General features: G+C 43.4%; 2 protein-coding genes across 3 annotated transcripts; one reads left to right on the top strand and one right to left on the bottom strand.

Annotated features, from left to right (window-relative positions):
• Window positions 1–2,359: 2,359 nt before the first annotated feature.
• On the top strand, window positions 2,360–12,281 carry LOC311132883 (adenylyl cyclase-associated protein 1-like). The gene is made up of 13 exons (XM_084166246.1): window positions 2,360–2,488; window positions 5,550–5,651; window positions 5,881–5,981; window positions 6,086–6,163; window positions 6,522–6,665; window positions 7,037–7,122; window positions 7,276–7,381; window positions 7,879–8,059; window positions 8,436–8,611; window positions 9,802–9,925; window positions 10,020–10,102; window positions 10,696–10,839; window positions 10,970–12,281. Exons 2-13 carry the CDS (start codon window positions 5,552–5,554, stop codon window positions 11,051–11,053), a joined length of 1,407 nt encoding a protein of 468 aa, XP_084022372.1. The 5' UTR covers window positions 2,360–2,488; window positions 5,550–5,551; the 3' UTR covers window positions 11,054–12,281.
• On the bottom strand, window positions 11,770–22,763 carry LOC311132884 (palmitoyl-protein thioesterase 1-like). Of its 2 annotated transcripts, none has more exons than XM_084166247.1 (10): window positions 22,663–22,763; window positions 18,906–19,025; window positions 16,278–16,387; window positions 15,634–15,761; window positions 15,265–15,335; window positions 15,048–15,150; window positions 14,720–14,810; window positions 14,468–14,566; window positions 14,283–14,354; window positions 11,770–12,975 (listed from the first exon to the last, which is right to left on the bottom strand). In XM_084166247.1, exons 1-10 carry the CDS (start codon window positions 22,700–22,702, stop codon window positions 12,853–12,855), a joined length of 957 nt encoding a protein of 318 aa, XP_084022373.1. In that variant the 5' UTR covers window positions 22,703–22,763; the 3' UTR covers window positions 11,770–12,852. The 2 variants fall into 2 exon arrangements, with proteins under 2 accessions (XP_084022373.1, XP_084022374.1); XM_084166248.1 differs by lacking the exon at window positions 22,663–22,763 and adding an exon at window positions 22,199–22,368.
• Window positions 22,764–22,819: the final 56 nt, after the last annotated feature.

Below are 22,819 nucleotides of genomic sequence, written 5' to 3'. Positions count from 1 at the left end.
GTCAAGACTCCCAAAGTATTTTAGGTTATGGCTAACCTAAAACATCTGAAAAAGTATTGTGACCTACCCTAAACAAATCCTGTTTATTCCAGTCACAATAAGTCTAAATAAGTCTTTAGCCCAGGAGAGACCAACTGTGACCCATTGAGAAAACACTGCAATGGCATACACTACTACACAGCTATCTATTCTGTTGCCACTTACAGGTTTCACGTTCTCTTTTATGGCTGACCATTACTGACTGTAGTTCCCCTTTAGTGCTCCATAACAGTAATTGATGAGATGAAGCCGTCTTAGATGATGATGGCCGCCTTTGGTCTCATTAATGTTATTCCGCCTGCTTGACTTTGATCTATCCATAGACTAGACCGGGTGCAGTGTGTAAGTCCGTTTAATCACCTCACCACTGAGTGTTGACCTAATGGCTTTGAATACCCAGTCAGTAATGAGATTGAGAGTTAAAGAGATGATCTGATACTTTTGTATACTTTTTAGCCAGTAGGTCTGAAAGTAGCATTCACGAGCCAAAAGTGGTCCCCGAAAATATACTACGTCATATACAGTATGTGCAGATATGTGCACAACTTCATTGCTCACTCTCTCGCTCCGCTGCATCTTGCTAGCTGCCACTCAAATGGTGAGAGGCTGAAGCTCATTGGCTAGAACTCAAATTGCTAGGGGGCTGGCCCACGTGGGGAAAATGGCGGAGCACAGCTTCCAGAAAAACATTTGCTTTCAAACTAGGGGTTTCGTGGCTAATTGAGGTAAAACAGTAGTTCTGCTCAGAGATTATGCATGTATCATTTCATTTACATTTCAGTCATTTAGCAGACTCTCTTATCCAGAGCGACTTACAGTTAGTGAATGCATATTTTTTATTTTTTATTTTTTTTATACTGGCCCCCCGTGGGAAACGAACCCACATCCCTGCCGGCCAAACCCTCCCCTACCTTGGACCAATTGTGCGCCGCCCATGGGTCTCCCGGTTGCGACAGAGCCTGGACACGAACCAGGATCTCTAGTGGCACAGCTAGCACTGCGATGCAGTGCCTTAGACCACTGCGCCACTCGGGATGAACTACACATTGACACATCTAGCCCAAAGAGGTTTAAAAAAATAGTAAAACATACTTAGTAGCCAAAGTTCCAGAGCATGCATGTCTTTAAATCTAACTCACATCAGAGATCTGAGTGGGTGGACTAACAAACACATTGGTGCTTGAGAGTATCAATTCTACAGTCTGATCACTGACTAAATGGATGAACTGACTGACTGATGTATAATTAGTTATTTGGATGCAAGATGATTTGTAGATCAGTCAGTCTGCCTAGTCGCTAATGCTCTCAAACACTGCCATTGTTTCAGTTGGATTGTGTGTCTAGCGATCCCCTCACCTGAAACAGCTACTCAACAGAGATGTGTTCAGACAAGAGAATTAGGGCAAACACTGTGTTCAACTATTTAACACACACCACTTGCAACCAATGTTTATTAACCAATTGCTTGCAACCCATGAACATACTAACACCAAGCAAATCAGTTCATCAATGACAGCCATTTTGATGGCCGTTACTGATGGCAGCCTTTGCTGAGAAGGGCAGTGGGGATTTATAGGCTATATGTGAGTTTCTGGTCGACTGGGTTTGAACTCAGGTTCAACAAGACTGTTTGCCAATAAAAAACCTTTCAAAATAAAGCTGATTATCTCAATGCCTTCTGAGCATAGACCTGACCTCTTCAGGTTAAAAGCAAGGTTGGTCATCATACTGCAGGCCTCCTCTCCACAATGACCTGTGATAGACGGCATCAACTGACTGAATCTGGGTCACAACACCAATGTGACCGTCTGGGTTTGAACTTGGTTGTCTGGACACCACAAGACCGTGTTAGCCCGCTGATATAAAGCCTAGGCATTGCTTCCGGCCAGGGAGCTAAGGCAAGCATTTAGGTCTCACTGGCAGGATCACTCATTCATCAAGCAAGTGTGGTTGACTGAACCACCTCCATTATATAGGTAGTCAAAACTGGCCCCAAATTGTGCTGACTGTCAAACTGTGGTGAAGCTGAGGGGTAGAGTGAGTATGGACGTCACATCAGTAGGCCTACCCTACTACCAGATGCTGATATACAGTATAATGTCATGAGCAATTTATCACAGTGATAGGGCATCGGGCCATACTGTGTTCGGAACAATGACAGATATTGTGAATTGCAACTGAGACCAGAGAGTGGGAGGAAATGTTTATTTCTGAAGAAGAGGAAGGAAATATGTTTTTGTGTTCTCTTTCATTTATCTTCACTCTCTTCTCCTTATAAGGGAAAGGAATGGTTGCGCGAATAAGGGCGGAAACGCCGCGCACTGACAGCTGGGAGTTGCCACACTCATACAGGAAGAATAGGCAGAGCAGTCAGTCTGCTAGCTCGGCACGCACCCACAGAAATTTGACGGTGATTAAAGACCTAATCAGTGCTTGTCCAATTTAGCAGGTAAGGATTAGGTTTTTGTAACTCTGTGGGCCTATGTTACCTTATATTACTCCTCCTAAATTGTCTTATAGGTGCACACTAGTCCGTGTCATAATGCACCTCCGACTCCATTGCATTGAACACTCTGACATTTTTGTTATGATTTAGCGTGATACTAGGTAGATTGTTGCCTGATGTGAAATTGTAATAGCTAGACATTATTCCATGATTGCAATATTTTGATGCATTTCATGTATGTTAAAGCGACGCAACCCAAATGTGAAGTTATTCATTTTTGCAGACTAGTGCAACAAGGGAGGGGTATGTAAGAAAATACAGGAAATGCCGAAAGACAGAGGGAGGGGGGAGTATTTGCCCCATTAGTATTTTGGTCGAGTTCGGGACTCTAGCTGCCTGAATAAATCGTTAACTGTGGTGGTGGTGGTTGTTAACTTTGCTAACCAACACTCTTCATGTAAAGGGGTGTATTCATTACATAAACCGTTTACGTTACCGTTTAAGAATCAAACGAAACAAAGCGAGAGTTTATATTGGTCAAATTCAGGTAGGTTCATCCCCGTTTCGTTCCGTTTGCTTCCGTTTAAGAAACGTTTTGCAACAGAATTGGCATAATGAATACGCTACAGCTAACGTTAGCTTTTTCATTGTTGCTAGCTAGCTCCCTAGCATACGCTAGCTATAGCTAACTACCTCGGCCGACTCCCAATATCATTATCATCGGCTTGCAAAGATTAGCAGTGCTTCCCTAGCTACCTAGCCATGATAGCTAGATGGAACATTGACCATCCCAAAACTGTGTATTCCTCTGGATACCGGCAGGCGCAAGACGCCGGCGTATATTTGCCCTACTTTTCTCCTTACTAAAGCAGAAATGACCTGATTTTATTTTTATCCCAGACTACAACACACAGCAGACTGAGCCTATGCGCCTTTTCCCTTTACGCACCATCTGCGCGCTCTACTGCACGTCTACCCCGAGGCTGTTGGCGAAATGTGTAGCTAACCTACTTCAATCCATCATTCACAGGTCCTGATATCCATGCTGAAAATTTAAATAATGTGTAATTGCCAATGCGTTTAGAGGGCCCTTGAATAATACAACGCGCTTGAAACATGCACAGCCTTTGGAAAACAGATGTATTTTGCCTGGACAGGAAAGTTTCCCGGTGCTCAGCACTTGGAGGACCTCCAGCCGCCCCTAGCTGCAGTGCGCAATTAGCATACTTCTTCCTACTTTCCAAGTGCACTTTAAGCACCATTTCCTAACTATCCATGTAAGCGACACAAGTTGACCCACCCTGGTATAACCACAGGAGCAGGTCTAGGTTGAGTCATGGCACTGACATGGCAACAAGGAAGTAAAATACAAGTTGAACTAAGTCTATACAAGGGCAGGTGGACCCAATCTTCCAAGCACAGGCCTATAGAAGGATAGGCAGGGTGTGCACAAATATCTATCCCCATGGTGAAATTTTGGCTGTGACTGCATACATAAAAACACATCAAAGATGGACAAAGGACATATACAGGTAGAAAAAGTGCAGTTCATGAGCAATTAATGTACACTATAGACAACAGTCAACTACAATTCTAGCTGTAGGCCAGCCCACTGGTCCTACTTGTAGTTGAAACATTATTTGGCCAATGACAGGAGTGGAATGTAATGGCTGAACAGAGACTGCCTTACTGCTGCTGGGACAAAGGGTTGTTTGGCTCTATTCCTTTGGTGCCCTGTAACGTCTCCCTGAGGGTAGTAGCTCAAACTCCTTATAAAGAGGTCTGGGGTCCATCAGTACCTTGCAGGCTTTTGTGAATGACCTCCAGACCTGTCTGCTTGACCCCTAGCACCTTACTAGTAGAGCTAACCAATTTTCTTAACATATTTACAAAGCATGAGTTAGTGTCTGAGGCAGCAAAATGTTCTTGACATCTAAAATGAAGATGCAAGACTGCATCTCTGCCCGGCTTGGCACCACAAACATTTGACAAGCAAGTAACTGGATGGGAAACATTTCCAGATGGCAGATTTTATTACAGGTCGCTCTCTGGTCTCTTAATGGTTAATGTAATGATGTTTCTTATTGCTCTCCATAAAACAAGTGGGCCTACATGTTTGTTTCTCAAACATGAACAAGGCTGTGAATTATATAGGCTGAAAGGTTCATCTCCAACCAAATCAAAAGCCATTGAATAATTTGGTAGCAATATGCATTTAGCATACCCCGCCCTATGTCACAAGCAATACTTTACTCTGGGAAAGTGAATGGTGAGGGGATTATCCCAGGAGAATAGAGCGACATGGATCCACTGTCATTAATGGGATGAGGTCTTTGTGTTTCCATTCAGGTGACAGTACCTGAGGCAGTCATTCAGAGGAACAGGGTATCCGGTTTCTATAATGCAATGTCAGCCTCTAGGGTGTGTGTGCGTACTCCTGCAACGGCATTTCACAACCGTAGAGAAGATAAAACACTTATCACTTTGTCAACACAGAGGACTGTTGTTGAGAATCTAGATTTAGCTGTGTTCAATTAGCCTTAGTGTACACTAGGCCTGTGTAGTTATGAGTGGTTGCTTTGATGTAATATGGGCCAGGGATTGGGGAAGGTTGCGTAATGGCAATAACAGGGAGGGAAGGCCAGTCTTATTACCTGCATACCTGTACTCAGCGGGTCTTGACATGTCCCCCAAATCCATTCCAGTCCTCATTCTTTAACCACTAGTTGGGTTAAAGTAAAAAATGGTCTTCCCCCTTTTGGTTGTTTTCTGTCCAGTTTTATCTATGGCCACAATCTCAAATTCTATTGCCAAAATAGCAGTAGGCGGCCTATTTTTAATGACTTGATGGAATGACAAAAGATATAGGCTTAACATGCCGAGACAAGTAGGCCTACTAATGTAATGAAAACTTTAAATGAGCAGCCAAAAGGGGAGGGGGGAGAATTTCCCTGTCACTAACTCATTCTGCAGTCAAAACTACTTGCTGACAGTGATACTTTGATAGTAAACAAGCAGTGACCACTGAACCCCTCAGCTGATGTTTCCCCTTTCCTCTCCCCAGGAATGGCAGAGTTGGCAAGTCTGGTGCAGCGGCTGGAGGCGGCTGTGGGTCGTCTGGAGGCCGTGTCGGGCGATGGAGGTGGCTCTGCTGGAGGCTCTGGAGGTAACCTAGAATTTTCCATATTGTAGCCTTTCCTGTCATACAAACATGAATGCTAGAAATCATTTTAAGACTGAGATAGAATTGAGTCCAGGTCCTAATAATGCTAAAGAAACTTCCACAGTTTAGATAATGGAGGTAAAATTTAAACATGACTCACAAGTAGAACAAACATAACCCATGAACATTGGTATCGCTGACTTTTCTCCCTATTGCCATCCATTTCTTGCAGTCGTGGCAGCTTATGTGGAGGCCTATGATGGCATCGTCACCGGAGCAGTTGCCCAGTACATGACCCTCAGCCAGCAGATAGGGGGCGATGTCCAGAAGCATGTAAGTTGAATTGCACGACAGGGAAAAGTTGGTTATTGGTGGATGCGTATGATACAATTAACCAAACCTGGCCCTTTTCTCATCTCTCACTCCCTCTCTCTCAGGCGGACATGATGAAGCAGGCGTTCTCCTGTCAGAGACAGCTCCTGGTCACCTCCTCCTGCTCCCAGAAGCCCACTGATGTGAGTTGGTTCATCCATCAGCAATCACCTTGACCCTCAACATTATAGTATTCAGCAGAATAAGTCATTATTTAGATAAACGGAACAGTAGATGTACTGTAGTTGTCTCATTAACGAATGTATTGGCAATGAATCAGCAGTGTAGCAATTGGGTCAACTGATTCCAATGCCATAGCATGGTTTTTCTACATTTTCTTGCCACATATTATTTCATGTAATTAATTGCCTTTTTACTCACGCTATTCCACCCTGGTTGGCGCTTAGAAGATATCATATTTTGTCATCAGGTGCAAATACATACGTTTCTTTGCATCTCTAGGATGTTATGATTTAACTCATGGTTATTTTCCCTCTATAGGCATCCTTGACTACTCTCCTGGCCCCCGTCTCCAAAGTGATCCAGCAGGTGCAGACGTTCCGCGAGCAGAACCGCTCCTCGCCCCTCTTCAACCACCTCTCGGCCGTCAGCGAGAGCGTGCCTGCCCTCGGCTGGGTCGCCATGGTGAGGGAAGGGAGAGGAGGGGCTTGACACTGCCACCACAGTGTGTGTGTGTGGGCGGTGTGTAATTGGCGGAAACAAACACGTCTTTCATTCTGTAGAAGTCTGAGACTGTTCGGCAGTGACATTTTAACAAAGTTCCTCTATCAACAGTGCATCATTGTTGAAACTCTGGAATTATGATGATCATTTTGATTAATGAATATTAATGAGAACTGCTGCATTGTAATGAACAAAGGCAAACCTAGACTTTAGTATGCCGGTGGATGCAACACTAAAAACCATTGTAAGCCATCACATCAGCTGTGTCCACACAAGCTCTGTTTGAAGAGCAAGAACTCTCCTGCAATGTTCTAATGTTATTTCTCTTCCAGGCTCCTAAGCCAGGTCCCTATGTGAAGGAGATGCAGGATGCTGCCCAGTTCTACACCAACCGTGTGCTCAAGGACTACAAGGAGAAGTAAGGACCATCTGCTCTGCTGTATGTTGTTCTTGAACCTTTTTCTGACTGCCAAGTCCCCTATATAGTTAAGCTGGACACTGGATATTTTCTTCATCCTTTGGTCTCTCTCCTGTTGTGTTAAACTCAATTGCCTTGTGTCCTACTCCTCAGGGACCAGAAGCATGTGGACTGGGTGAAGGCCTACCTGTCTATCTGGACTGAGCTTCAGAACTACATCAAACAGCACCACACCACCGGACTGACCTGGAGCAAGAGTGTAAGTCCTTTAACTTTACTCTCTCTTTACTCCTCGTGTCAGTACAGGAGGGATACACTTTATCGGCGGCTCATTAACAGACTTAGTGCTGGGGGTAGGGAAAAGTGAGTTACCGTATGAGTAAAATAATGACATGGGCTTATTTAGGAAAGTGGACCGGTTCAGAATAGAACCGCTCTAATTATGTTTATCGAACATACATGAAGATCTGTCATACGGAATATGGAATCATCAGACTGGGCTCTGTTTGATTTTTCTATCAGCACAGTACTAAACATCACACTCAGTTTTCAACTAATGTCTTTGGTTTTATGTGCAACAAGAAGGCTGTGTGTGATAGTGTGACGGTAAAACCACCAATGTGTAGGTTACTCGTCCTTTCCTATCTACAGTTCAAACAATTGCACGTTATTGAATTAGACCAAGTTGTTAAGAGCAGGAAATGACCATGTCTAGTCATGTGTATAACCAATGTGCTGTGTTTTTTGTCATCCCAGGGTCCAGTAGCCTCTGCCTCTGCAGCTCCCCCTCCCCGTGCCGGTGGCGGTCCTCCTCCCCCCGGCCCTCCTCCCCCTCCTATGGACTTCAGCGGGTCGTCTGGCAGCGGCGGAGACCAGGGACCCGACACGCGTAACACCCTCTTCGCTTCCCTCAACAAGGGAGCTGACATCACCAAGGGTACGTGTCAAATAATGAATCCTCAAAAGTTCTCAAGAATCAGAAGCTCAATTTATTAAGAAGTACTTTGAAACATACATGGCTCACTTGAAGAAGATGTAAATCTCAATGTGACTTACTTGGTTAAATAAAGGATAAAGAAAATAATACAATGTGAGAAGCAAATTGACCCCAACCCTTCCATTCATTATCCAGGGCCTTCCATTATGTAAGGGCATTTCTCCTTGTCTACCAGCACAGTACCACCATGTGTCTCACCCATCTTACTGTATATTTTCACTGACTGTATGTTACTCTGGATAATGGCATCTGGTAAATGACACAAATGTTAATATTTGTGTTCCCCCTCTCCAACTTTTGTACTTTTTGTCCCTAGGCCTGAAGCACGTGTCCAAAGACCAGATGACTCACAAGAACCCCAACCTGAGGACCCAGACCAGTTCTGTGCGCACAGGGCCCAAGCCCTTCACCTCTTCCAAGCCAGCCGCCACCGCCGCCCCCTCTCGCAAGCTGCCCCCCGTTCTGGAGCTTGACGGCAAAAAGTGGAAAGTGGTGAGCTATTGGTCCTTGTCAAGTTGTTTACACTGGTATACGGTTGTAAGAGTCTGTTGCAGATTTTTATTTTTAAGGTTCCAATACAAATAATAATGTAACTTGTATAGTGCTTTTCATTATAGAAAATAATCTCAAAGGGCATAAAAAGCAAAACAATGAATTTTTATAGAGATGTAGATTGATGTCTCTATTTGGCTTTGGATGAAAGGCTGGGAGTTGAGGCAGTTTGGATTGAAAAGGCACTGTAGCTTCAGCAGAGGGCGCATCGATGGTACAGCCAGAGCGAAACAAAGACAGTCTGACAAACAGGCCCGGAGCGCTTCATCAGTACACCACATCTGCTTCTCCGACAGTCAGTTCCTCCTATAGGAAAAAGGTTCCTATAGGCAATGTTCTCTCTTCACAGCCTCTTAAAGTAACTGTCCAGTGAAAATCTCACTTTTAAAAGTTCATATTCTGTTAATTTATACCCAAATAATGTTGGTGACTCATCCTATACTTGTATTTGTGGCCAAAGCATAAATTGGAGAACAAACACTTAAACCCCTCCCCCTCCCCAAATCTTGTATTTCAAACCTTTAAAAAAAATGCTTGCTATTTCCTCATAGAGGATTTAACTGGCCAATCAGCGGTATACTCGCATTAATATTTTTAATGAACGGTATACGCCCACACCATTCTGTTGCCAACACCATTCCAACACCGAAAATATTTTAAAACATACTTAATTACCATTGTTTGGAAGGAAAAGTATTTGACTCATATTTTAATTAATTATAGGTCATTTTTCATAAAAATCTGGAAACAATGGACAGTTACTTTAAGGAATTAGCTATTTCCCAACACATGCAACATTAGGTAACATGGTAGTGTTTCCAAACAGTGGTGTGCATGACTCTTTTTGGTTTACTTGGTGCTTCCAATTTTAAAGGCTTATATGGCTCATAGTAAACTCAGTGGTTTATAAATATTTGTACAATCCAAATATCTACTATATAAGCAGAGTTTCCACTACAGTGAACTCATGTTATGTGCATTTCAGATAAGTGGGCTGTTGGTTTGCCCCTGAACTGAATGCACAGGTTTAGCACGCACGGATCACGACAGCCCCAAGCCATTGCGTTTTCAGGGGTGGAGTGTATTTTCTCTCTAACCCCTAACCGCTCTCCCTCTGTGATGACCTATAGGAAAACCAGGAGGGTGCCCAGGGCCTGGTGATCAGCGACACAGAGCTCAAGCAGGTGGTCTACGCCTTCAAGTGTAACAACAGCACCCTGCAGATCAAGGGCAAGATAAACTCCATCACTTTAGGTAAGGGCAGACCCATGTTCCTGTGTGTGAGCATGGACAAATTAAAGTAAAAGGTCAACAAAGGGCATTTGTTAATATGGTTCCTTTCTTGCAGACAACTGTAAGAAACTGGGCCTGGTCTTTGATGACGTTGTGGGCATTATAGAGGTTATCAACTGCAGGGACGTCAAGGTCCAGGTGTGTATTTCTAAAATGGATTAATGTGAAAATGGACACTGAAAAGGCCTGGTCATTCCAAGGCAATGACATGGCGATATCACACAACGGTGACAACAGAAGATCATATCAGCTTTTGTCTGATTACCATTTACATATTAAAAGTGTCCAATGTGATTATGTGGATGTGACATTTTACAGATTACTTTGCATGTTTTCCAAACTGTTGTGGCAGTTTTTTTTCCACTGCATATTACCCAACAGATGATTTAGTCATAGTTGATTCACTCTTAAAGATGCACTATGCAGAAATCACTCTGCCATTTCCTGGTTGCTAAAATTCTAATCGTTTTCAGTTTGTGACAAAACGAGCAAGTATAGTGTAGAGAATCATTTTACCATCTAAACCGCTGGTGTACAAAACCAAAAGTAAAAGACACAAAAACAAAACTTGGGGACAGGAAGCATAGAAATAGCGCACACAGAACATATCTACGGCTTCTTAGACTTGCTTTCAATGAGAATGACAGATATATAACTCACATTTATGTGAATTTGGTTGGGTCGCCCAAAAAGTTACATATTGCAGCTTTAACCGTCTCTGGTGTGTTCAGGTCTTGGGCAAGGTGCCCACCATCTCCATCAACAAGACGGACGGTTGCCACGTGTACCTGAGCAAAGATTCGCTGGAGTGTGAGATCGTCAGCGCCAAGAGCTCAGAGATGAACGTGCTGGTACCTGGTAAAGACGGAGACTATGTGAGTACATCTATGGGGGAATTTGGGGCGTCTAGTGGCATTAAATGCAATTATATGACAACATAATAATACATGTTATGTGGACATTTTGTGATGATAAACTTACATTTCTCCTTTGTCTCTCTCTTAGACTGAGATCCCTGTTCCTGAGCAGTTCAAGACTGTCTGGGATGGCAAGAAGCTTGTCACCACTTGTACAGAGATCGCTGGATAGAGGGGCAGTGCTCGAAACCGCCTCCCCTTTGCAAATGCCTACCTGACTGATCGACCGACCAACCAGCTAACCAAACCACAAAGTAGACTGAGATGCCAACCTCACCCATATTTTTCCTATCTGCCAATCGCAGCTTTAGCTGTTTCTTCCTTCAGCCAATGAGAGGACTGCTTGCTTTATCTGGAGCTTTCCTTCAGCCAATTGCAGGGAGCAGCGTGTTATTTGATTTGGTTATCCTCATGGCCAGTGAGCGCATTCAAATGAGTTTGCCAACAACCAGGATAATTTCTGATTTGATCTGTACATTCCAGCAAATGATAAATAAACATAATAGGGAATGTGAGGGAGCAAGGCTTTTTATCACACCTTCTCTGTGGTTTTAAATCCTAAGCCAATCAGGCTATGTTTCCTTCAACCAATCATTAATAGGGTTTCCATTTCCCCTCTGGTCAGGGGGGGGCAGGTGTTTAGGGGTCCAAGGTTTCAGTTTCATTTATGCAATTCAGCCGTGAAGCACATGTACAACCAACCCCTCTTTACAGACGACAATGCTATCACTTCTGACTTTGACGATGTTATTAACATTTCATAGGGATTGATTAACTATAACACATTTGTCATCGCTCTTAAATCGGTGAAATGACAAGTTACGTGCAGGATCACTGTCTTAAAAAAAAAAATATATATACCACTGAATCAAAATGATGAAAAAAATATTGAAATATAAAAAGTTTTATTCCCAAGACACATGGCACATTCCCTTTAGCATTTTAAATGAACATTCCATATTATTGAGACATATGGAGGTGAACGGTGGCAAAGAAAGAGGGAGAATGATGTGGAAGTATGTGGTGAGTGACTTCACTTTGGCACAAACTGGAAGTGAAAGTGGTTCTTGAGATAGACGAGGCGTTAACGTACTCTTGAAGAATCATTAATGGCTAAGTTTGGGGTTGCCTCTCTTAAGCTCTGAATGATTATTGGACTGTTGTAATGATCTGTATAGACATTGCTTTTTAATGCTAGAGTTGTCTTAACCCCACTGTCTCCATCACCTTCACATCAACCCACCTATCCACTCTTGTCTAGTCTACTACATCTGTGGTTATCCTGTTGTAGTTGTCATGCTCTGTGGAGTTTCTTTTACCTCTTTATTTAGGTCAAGAATCAACATTTTGCTCATTAGTACTGGAGGAAGACAAAAGTTGCAATAAAATAATTATAAGAAGTCGTAGTCTTTTGAGTCTGTTCAGAGTATGGTTATGTGATTATTGAAGAAATGGACAATGTGGGTGATATTTCTCCATGCTTCATGGACAGTAAGAGCAGGCTAAATATGGGATGAAGAGGGGGGATTTGTATGATGTGCCCTTACATTTGGCAAATTTTCCCAAAGAGTCATTGTTGACCATTTTTCACAAGGAGAGCTGGGTAAATGGTGACATTAACGATAATAATTAGCCCAGTTCAGAACCAGTGATTTCCTAACATATCATTAGTTCTGTTATTTACCATTACACACACTACTTGCAAAGGAAAACTCCCACCACCCTTTAAGTTTTATAACTTTCATTTTTATTCCAAAATACAGTGCTAAACAAAAATTATCCTCAAATTTAAACTAAAGGATATCTCCCAATTAGACCACCATGCATCTCTGGTAGTACGTTAACTGGGCAAAACATGGTTTTTAAAATCATAAGAAATGGTGCATTATTAGATTAAACAGGATGGTATCGATATGATAGGAATGATCAGTGCAACTCGAATGTCAACAGAGCGTAGGTAGCTAGGTGTATTTAGCGCAGGTACGGCACTAGTTTGGCTTTGAACCACTGCCTGGTGAACTGGAGGTGATCTCCTTCTGTACCCAGGAAATCCAGCTTTCCAGCTGCCTCCATTGCTGCCAGTCCCAGACGATCCTGAAAACAGATTCCATTTATCAATACAATATCACATTCATTACAATGAGTCAAATAAATGAAAAAACACAACATGACCAAAAGTATGTGGACACCTGCTTGTCAAACATCTCATTCCAAAACCATGAGCATTAATATGGAGTCGGTCACCACTTTGCTGCTATAACAGCCTCCACTCTTCTGGGAAGGCTTTCTACTAGATGTTGGAACATGGCTGTGGGGACTTGCTTCCATTCAGCCACAAGCATTAGTGAGGTCGGGCACTGATGTTGGGCAATTAGTCCAATTCATCCCAAAGGTGTTCGATGGGGTTGAGGTCAGGGCTCTGTGCAGGCCAGTCAAGTTCTTCCTAACTGACCTCGACAAATCATTTCTGTATGGACTTTGCTTTATGCATGGGGTATTGTCATGCTGAAACAGGAAAGGGCCTTCCACAAACTGTTGCCACAAAGTTGGAAGTACAGAATCGTCTACAATGTCATTCTATGCTGATTTCCCTTCACTGAAACTAAGGGGCCTAGCCTGAACCATGAAGAACAGCCCCAGACCATTATTCCTCCTCCACCAAACTTTACAGTTGGCACTATGCTTTGGGGCAGGTAGCGTTCTCCTGGCATCTGCCAAACCCAGATTCGTCCATTGGACTGCCAGATGGTGAAGCGTGATTCATCACTCCAGAGAACGCGTTTCCACTGCTCCAGAGGCCAATGGCGGCGAGCTTTACACCACTCCAGCCGACGCTTGGCATTGCGCATGGTGATCTAAGGCTTTTGTGCGGCTGCTCGGCCATGGAAACCCATTTCATGAAGCTCCCGACGAACAGTTATTGTGCTGACGTTGCTTCCAGAGGCAGTTTGGAACTCGGTAGTGAGTGTTGCAACCGAGGACAGGCGATTTTTACGCGCTACGTGCTTCAGCACTCGGTGGCCCCGTTCTGTGAGCTTGTGTGGCCTACCACTTCGCGTCTGAGCCATTGTTGCTCCTAGACATTTCCACTTCACAATAATAGCACTTACAGTTGACCGGGGCAGCTCTAGCAGGGCAGAAATTTGACAAACTGACTTGGTGGAAAGGTGGCAACCTATGACGGTGCCACGTTGAAAGTCACTGAGCTCTTCAGTAAGGCCATTCTACTGCCAATGTTTGTCTATGGTGACTGCATGGCTGTGTGCTCGATTTTATACACCTGTCAGCAATGGGTGTGCTGAAATAGCCGAATCCACCCATTTGAAGGGGTGTCCACATACTTTTGTATATATAGTGTACATGTCTGTGTTTGAAGATGAGTAAACATTATGGGGTTTTACCTCTTTATAGAGTACACTCTCCTGAAGGGTTTCGGTCTCTTTTGCCTGACCCGTTTTCAGAAAACCAAACCACTATAACAAAGAGATTGCATACAAAATATATATTGTCCATTAGCATCAGTAATTACAGTGTAGGAGGAGGACAGTACATCAAGACAGGTTGTCACATTGTGTCCAGTATTTACCTCAGTGTCAACTGGATCCACAATACTGTCTTGCAAGAACTTGACCATCACAAACTTGTCCAGCAGCTGGAGGTTCTTCTTGTAGGTCTCGTTCACCACCTGTGGGGTGAAATGCAGCAGATGAATTGAATGGAATTGAATTGGAATACAGTTATGGAGAGTTCTCAGGAGAATATTGAATATAAACAGCACTGTATGAACAATCAAATAACAACATCTGATTCTGAAAATATATACTAGCACCACACTAACCCGCTCCTGATTAATATCAGCCAGGAAGAGGCTGTGTTTTTTGTACAGTTCGTCGTTCAGTGGGTCATGCCAGTACTGTGCCTGCACCAAGCTGATAAAGACACAAGGATTCCAAATGAGTCACTAGATAACAACCACACAATACACAAAGCACTTTCTCTTTGTCTATTCTTTGCACCTCCTCTCAAAACGTACAGTAACTATGTCATAACATACTGTTTCTCTAGGTATTGCTGATTAGTCTCAAACATAACAATTGCCCTCTGAATGAGTTGTAAATAAAGTCTACACTCACTGTTTTTTACTTGTAAATAAAGTCTACACTCACTGTTTTTGCACGATATCGGTGTAGGCTCCTGAGTTGAGTTTCTTGCGAAACCAGTCACAGATATGGGAGCTCGCTCCAGGGCATTTAGGGAGACCATACACCCCTGCGAATGTGGAGAATAGGATAATTACAAAACTGTCAGGAAGTGAAGGAAAGACAATGGCGCTGAAAAGAGACAAGGCAAGGGATTATGTCACTGTTGCCATGGTGCCGTTACCTTGTTGTTGTCCCCCAACAGAGATCAGGGTTTTCATTGGAGGAGATGGACAGCGCTGCGCCACTGCCCTCCTGGGGGGTAAAAGAGGTGGAAAGGCGAAGAACTGAGAATTACAGCTTCTTGTCTCGTGTATAAAGTACATTCATCCTCTTACCAGGGATGGGCAACTCCGGTCCTTGAGGACTGCAGTTTCTGCAGGCTTTTGTTCCACCTCAGCTCTAAGACACCTGATTTAACTACATTGGTTGAATAAGTGTGGAAGTGTTGGGCTGGAATCTGCAAATACTGCAGCTCTCATTCATGTAAAAAAACACATTCAAAAAGCATTCTGAGAGGCTTTGTGAGTACGGGCCCAGAGACACTACTTACAGGAACTGCCCTCCCTGAGAGAAGCCCATGGCATTGTAGCCATCCTTCAGCTTGGGATCCTGAGCCAGCTGGCTGCACACCATGGACACCTGCTCATTGACGTCCATGAAGAAACCATTCTCTGTGTCCTGAGGGGTAGATATGAGGCAAGGAAGTTCATGTTGGGACAGTAACAATGTTGACAAGCAGAGAAACACCACATCTCAAAAGATAGGTCAGGGGTGAGTGATTTTGGCCTGCAAGGGCTGTACCTAGTCAGTTGGCCAACTGAATGCATTCAACTGAAATGTTTCTTGAAATGTGTCTTCCGCATTTAATCTTAATCGATGTCATCGGCGCCCAGGGAGCAGTTATCGTTCGGGGTTAACTGCCTTGCTCAAGGGCAGAACGGCCTTGCTCAAGGGCAGAACGGCAGATTTTTCCACCTTGCCAGCTCGGGGATTCGAAACAGCAACCTTTCGGCTACTGGCCCAACACCCTTAACCGCTAAGCTACTTGCAGTAATACACCTAACTCTACTAATTAAATTCAATCAAAGCTTTCATTAGTAGAATCAGGTGTGTTACTGCTTGGATGGAGCAAAGGCAAGCATTCACACCGGTCACCACAGGGTATGGCTGTCCACCACTGAGATTGGAAAGTACCTGACTGACAGTCTTGCCTATCATCAGTGACAGGACGTCAATTCCAGGGATCGTTTCCTCGATCATCTTCTTTATGGAGCCCATGCTGAGAGGGTTGCAACAGCTGTCTCCTGTGTACAAACAGAAACAAGAACACAGAGTCTCTATATGAAGAGTTTATTCCAAAACGCTATACAGTGCCTTCAGAAAGTATTCAGACCTCTTGACTTTTTCCACATTTTGTTACATTACAGCCTTTTTCTGAAATTGATTTAAATGTTTTTTTCCCCTCATCAATCTACACACAATACCCCATAATGACAAAGCAAAAACAGGTTTAGAAATGTTTGCTAATTTACTAAATTAAAAAACGGAAATATTACATTTACATAAGTATTCAGCCCTTTACTCAGTACTTTGTTGAAGCACCTTTGGCAGCAATTGCAGCCTGGAGTGTTCTTGGGTTTGACGCTACAAGCTTGACACACCTATTTTTGGGGAGTTTCTCCCATTCTTCTTTGCAGATCCTCTCAAGCTCTGTCAGGTTGGATGGGGAGCATTGCTGCACAGCTATTTTCAGGTCTCTCCAGAGATGTTCGATCGGGTTCAAGTCCGGGCTCTGGCTGGGCCACTCAAGGACATTCAGAGACTTGTCCCGAAGCCACTCCTGCGTCGTCTTGGCTGTGTGCTTAGGGTCTTTGTCCTGTTGGAAGATGAACCTTCGCCCCAGTCTGAGGTCCGGAGCGATCTGGACCAGGTTTTCATCAAGGATCTCTCTATACTTTGCTCCGTTCATATTTGCTTCAATCCTGACTAGTCTCCCAGTCCCTGCCGCTGAAAAACATCCCCACATCATGATGCTGCCACCACCATGCTTCACCGTAGGCATGGTGCCAGGTTTCCTCCAGACATGACGCTTGGCATTCAGGCCAAAGAGTTCAATCTTGGTTTCATCAGACCAGAGAATCTTGTTTCTCATGGTCTGAGAGTCTTTAGGTGCCTTTTGGCAAACTCCAAGTGGGCTGTCATGTGCCTTTTACTGAGGGGTGGCTTCCATCTGGCCACTCTACCATAAAGGCCTGATTGGTGGAGTGCTGCAGAGATGGTTGTCCTTCTGGAAGGTTCTCCCATCTCCACAGAGGAACTCTAGAGCTCTGTCAGTGTGACCATCGGGTTCTTGGTCACCTCCCTGACCAAGGCCCTTCTCCCCCGATTGCTCAGTTTGGCCTGGCGGCCAGCTCTAGGAAGAGTCTTGGTGGTTCCAAACTTCTTCCACTGTGTTCTTGGGGACCTTCAATGCTCCAGAAATATGTTGGTACCCTTCCCCAGATCTGTGCCTCGACACAATCCTGTCTCGGAGCTCTATGGACAATTCCTTCGACCTCATGGCTTGGTTTTTGCTCTGACATGCACTGTCAACTCTGTGACCTTATATAGACAGGTGTGTGCCTTTCCAAATCATGTCCAATCAATTGAATTTACCACAGGTGGACTCCAATCAAGTTGTAGAAACATATCAAGGATGATCAATGGAAACAGGATGCACCTAAGCTCAATTTCGAGTCTCATCGCAAAGGGTCTGAATACTTATGTAAATAAGGTATTTCTGTTTTTTATTTGTAATACATTTGCAAAGATTTCTAAAAAACTGTTTCACTTTGTCATTATGGGGTATTGTGTGTAGATTTCTGAGATTTTTATTTATTTAATCCATTTTAGAATAAGGCTGTAACGTAACAAAATGTGGAAAAAGGGAAGGGGTCTGAATACTTTCCGAAGGCGCTGTATATCCGTTTTCAGAGTTGTTGGTAAATTAGCTTTTATTGTTTCAAGAAATTATGAAAGAGGTTGGTGTGTTTTTTCACTATCTAATCATTGCATGGTGTTGTTCAATGACAGACATGTATTTGTTTAAAATCTATCATTTGATGAGACAAATAATTGTGTTTTTTGCTAAATGCTATATATCCGCCTCACTCTCAGAGAAATAAGTAGTACTGCTAGGTTTTACACAGTCAAATGTAACAAATAACTATTTATTTTTTATAAAGAACTGTACAAATGATACATTGATGATACAAATGATACATTTGTGACATCAATAAAAAATAAAAATAAATTGTATTTATTATTCAATACAGTAATACGAGCCTGTACGTAAAACATTTATATTTGACATTTTAGTCATTTAGCAGATGCTCTTATCCAGAGAGACTTACAGTAAGTGCATTCATCTTAAGATAGCTAGGTGAGACAACCACATATCAATGTCAAATATACAGGATACGAACATTCCATTCCAGCTTAACAATGGATATATAGCGTTTTGCAAAAAACAACTAATTTTCATGCACATCTAAAATGTATTAACCTAAAATCTGAGAACAGTCATATTTTACACACACATGAAGGTAACCATAAGCAATAATTTCTGATGAAAAAACACAAATGTGAAAAATTGGTTGATATAAAGTTTTGGAAATAAACTCTTCATATACACTAACTGCCATAGCATGACTTATCTAAGGGCCACAGGCAAATATAGGAAGTGGCCATCACTTCCTTGTTTTGCTACTCTTCCAAACTGAGAAATGCAATTGCTGTATGTGAAAACAAGATGTTGTAGTATTATGCATCTCAAGTGCTTACCCATTCCGTGCCAGAGAACCAATGGGAGGGTGGCGTTGTCTGATCCATGTACTGGGCTTAGGACAAGTAGCAGCAATGGACCAGCCCCGAGGAGCAAGCTAAGTGTGGTCATCTTGAACCCTGAAATCAATGTAACGAAGATGTAACGAAGAGGATCAGACAGTAAACAACAGTTGGTGCACAAAATCTAACACTAGGAAGTCTCGAGGTTTTGCTCGCCTGAGGTAGAGTATCTTATGATAAGCTGTAGACCACACTATTTACCAAGAGACTTTTCATCTATATTTTTCATAGCTGTCTATCTACCACCACAAACCGATGCTGGCACTAAGATTGCACTCAATGAGCTGTATAAGGCCATAAGTAAACAGGAAAATGCTCATCCAGAGGCAGCGCTCCTAGTGGCCGGGGACTTTAATGCAGGGAAACTTAAATCCGTTCTACCTAATTTCAACCAGCATATTTAATGTGCAACCTGACGGAAATAAACTCTAGACCACCTTTACTCCACACACAGAGATGCATACAAAGCTCTCCCTCGCCCTCCATTTGGCAAATCTGACCATAACTCTATCCTCCTGATTCCTGCTTATAAGCAAAAACTAAAGCAGGAAGCACCAGTGACTCGGTTAATAAAAATGTGGTCAGATGATGCAGATGCTAAGCTACAGGACTGTTTTGCTAGCACAGACTGGAATATGTTACGGGATTCTTCAGATAGCATTGAGGAGTACACCACATCAGTCACTGGCTTCATCAATAAGTGCATTGATGAAGTCATCCCCACAGTGACCATACGTACATACCCCAACCGGAAGCCAAGGTTTACAGGCAACATCTGCACTGAGCTAAAGGGTAGAGCTGCCGCTTTCAAGGAGCGGGACTCTAACACGGACGCTTATAAGAAATCCTGCTATGCCCTCCGACGAACCATCAAACAGGCAAAGAGTCAATACTGGACTAAGATTGAATCGTACTACACCGGCTCTGACACTCGTCGGATGTGGCAGGGCTTGAAAACTATTACAGACTACAAAAGGAAGCACAGCCGCGAGCTGCCCAGTGACACAAGCCTACCAGACAAGCTAAATCACTTCTATGCTCGCTTCGAGGCAAGCAACACTGAAGCATGCATGAGAGCACCAGCTGTTCCGGATGACTATGTGATCACGCTCTCCGTAACCGATGTGAGTAATACTTTTAAGCAGGTCAACATTCACAAGGCCGCAGGGCCAGACGGATTACCAGGACGTTTACTCCGAGCATGTGCTGACCAACTGGCAAGTGTCTTCACCGACATTTTCAACGTGTCCCTGACTGAGTCTGTAATACCAACATCTTTCAAGCAGACCACCATAGTCCCTGTGCCCAAGGAAACTAAGATAATCTGTCTAAATGACTATTGCCCCATAGCACTCACGTCTGTAGCCAAGAAGTGCTTTGAAAGGCTGGGTCATGGCTCACATCAACACCATTATCCCAGAAACCCTAGACCCACTCAAATTTGCATACCACCTCAACAGATCCACAGATGATGCAATCTCTATTGCACTCCACACTGCCCTTTCCCACCTGGACAAGAGGAACACCTACGTGAGAATGCTGTTCATTGACTACAGCTCAGCGTTCAACACCATAGTGCCCTCAAAGCTCATCACTAAGCTAAGGATCCTGGGACTAAACACCTCCCTCTGCAACTGGATCCTGGACTTCCTGTCGGGCCGTCCCCATGTGGTAAGGGTAGGTAACAACACATCTGCCACGCTGATCCTCAACACGGGGGCCCCTCAGGGGTGCGTGCTCAGTCCCTTCCTGTACTCCCTGTTCAGAAAGATGTGGCATGGGTCCTCAGATCCTCAAAAAGTTTGACAGCTGCACCATCGAGAGCATCCTGACTGGTTGCATCACCGCCTGGTATGGCAACTGCTTGGCCTCCGACCGCAAGGCACTACAGAGGGTAGGGCGTACGGCCCAGTACATCACTGGGGCCAAGCTTCCTGCCATCCAGGACCTCTATACCAGGCGGTGTCAGAGGAAGGCCCTCAAAATTGTCAAAGACTCCAGCCACCCTAGTCATAGACTGTTCTCTCTGCTACCGCATGGCAAGCGGTACCGGAGCGCCAAGTCTAGGTCCAAAAGGATTCTCAGCAGCTTCTACCCCCAAGCCATAAGACTCCTGAACAGCTAATCATTGCTACCCGGACTATTTGCACTGCCCCCCCCCCCCCCACCCACCCACCCACCCCCCTCTTTTACACTGCTGCTACTCTGTCTATTATTTATGCATAGTCACTTTATCTCTACCCACATGTACATATTACCTCAATTACCTCGACTAGCAGGTGCCCCCGTCCATTGACTCTGCACCAGTACCCCCCTGTATATAGCCTCCCTACTGTTATTTTATTATACTGCTGCTCTTTAGTTGTTTGCTTTTATTTTTTTTACTTAACACTTTCAAAACAAAAAAAATCTTTAAAAATGGCATTGTTGGTTAAGGGCTTTTAAGTAAGCATTTATAATAATAAATAATATAATATTCCATTTAGCAGCCACTTTTATCCAAAGCGACTTACAGTCATGCGTGCATACATTTTTTGTGTATGGGTGGTCCACTGTAACGTCTACACCTGTTGTATTCGGCGCATGTGGCAAATAACATTTGATTTGAGTTAGTGAACTAAGGATCCAACAGGGAAGTGAGTGGGACGTTATTAGCTGGTTGTGTTCAAAGGCACAATCTGTAATTTCAACAATCTGGACCTGCCACTTTGTTTTTTAAACTGAGTGATGGGGCTGGGGAAATGTATCTTCTCTCAGATGCATAGCATAGCAGTGAATGCAAGGACTGAACGATAGTGCCTTTAAAGCTGCGATTCTTGTTTTCAAATCATGGAATATGGCTGTGTGAGCTTCACAAAAACATAACAAAGCCAGAATAAACAACCATTACCCATTTTCCCAAAAAGGTCTGACTCTGAGTCTATGACATCTTTGAATTTACTGTGTGGCTAGTAGCTACCTTTCATAACAAACCAGTTAGCCAAGTAAGCTAACGTTATCACGCTAGCTTCCCAAAATGTGGGAAACTAGTTGTATCACTCCCTCCATGAAATACACGACGCCGCTGTTCTGGTTACTGACGGATTTATTCTTCTACTAAATTCTCCACCGTCATCAATCCACCGTCGAACTGTTTAAATACATTTCAACACGTGCACAAAAAACAAGTTGGCGTTCACGTTACAGAAACCTTGCACGTGCGCGACAAATAATTAACATAATGAACATACCTCGCTGGCTGCACACAACTGAGAGGGAAATGGGTCCACTTAGAAACAAGAATACTTGTAAATAAACACGTTGTTAATTTAACTTATCTTTCAGAGTACTAAACTTTACCGCCGCTACTTTACCGCGATGTCTGGAACTTGTCACCACTAAAAGCGTCCCAACACAACATAGAATGTACAGATAGTTCCTATCACATAAATACAAGCAAAATCAATATTCAAAATACAAGTTGTACAAATAATAATGATATTATGTAAAACCTATTAATAATTACATGAATAACATTAATAATGACATGAATAACATTTATGGCAGTTAAAAGTTGGCTAGCTATGTTACTTTGCTACGGTAGACAACATTATTTTCCTAGCTTGATAGTTGCAATGTCTACATTTCTGGCTAGTCATGATTCACTGAAAAAACGGAAACTATAAATATTTGCTGGGCAAAAACTACCACTTACTGTTCAGGACTTGGGAAATAACCACAGATTTCCAAATCATATGGAGCAGCTTGTCGCGCGCTGTATAAATTAGCTGCGTTTATCTTGTGTTGTAGACTTCACTGCAAATTCAAATATACAGTCTTGACGGAAATTCATAAGCGCGTCACAGAATAAA

This window comes from Coregonus lavaretus, assembly GCF_964263955.1.
Source record: "Coregonus lavaretus genome assembly, chromosome: 7".
Taxonomy (NCBI): domain Eukaryota; kingdom Metazoa; phylum Chordata; class Actinopteri; order Salmoniformes; family Salmonidae; genus Coregonus; species Coregonus lavaretus.
Note: the sequence above shows the minus strand (reverse complement) of the source record. Positions and strands in the feature narration are given on the sequence as shown.

Coding starts and splice junctions, on each gene's coding strand:
- LOC311132883 (XM_084166246.1), top strand. CDS start 5,552: ATGGCAGAGTTGGCAAGTCTGGTGCAGCGGCTGGAGGCGGCTGTGGGT. Junction 7,382..7,878: donor GACTGACCTGGAGCAAGAGT/GTAAGTCCTTTA, acceptor TTGTCATCCCAG/GGTCCAGTAGCCTCTGCCTC. Junction 10,840..10,969: donor CTGGTAAAGACGGAGACTAT/GTGAGTACATCT, acceptor TCTCTCTCTTAG/ACTGAGATCCCTGTTCCTGA.
- LOC311132884 (XM_084166247.1), bottom strand. CDS start 22,702: ATGATTTGGAAATCTGTGGTTATTTCCCAAGTCCTGAACA. Junction 15,762..16,277: donor TAGGCAAGACTGTCAGTCAG/GTACTTTCCAAT, acceptor TCTACCCCTCAG/GACACAGAGAATGGTTTCTT. Junction 14,811..15,047: donor ACCGATATCGTGCAAAAACA/GTGAGTGTAGAC, acceptor TGTCTTTATCAG/CTTGGTGCAGGCACAGTACT.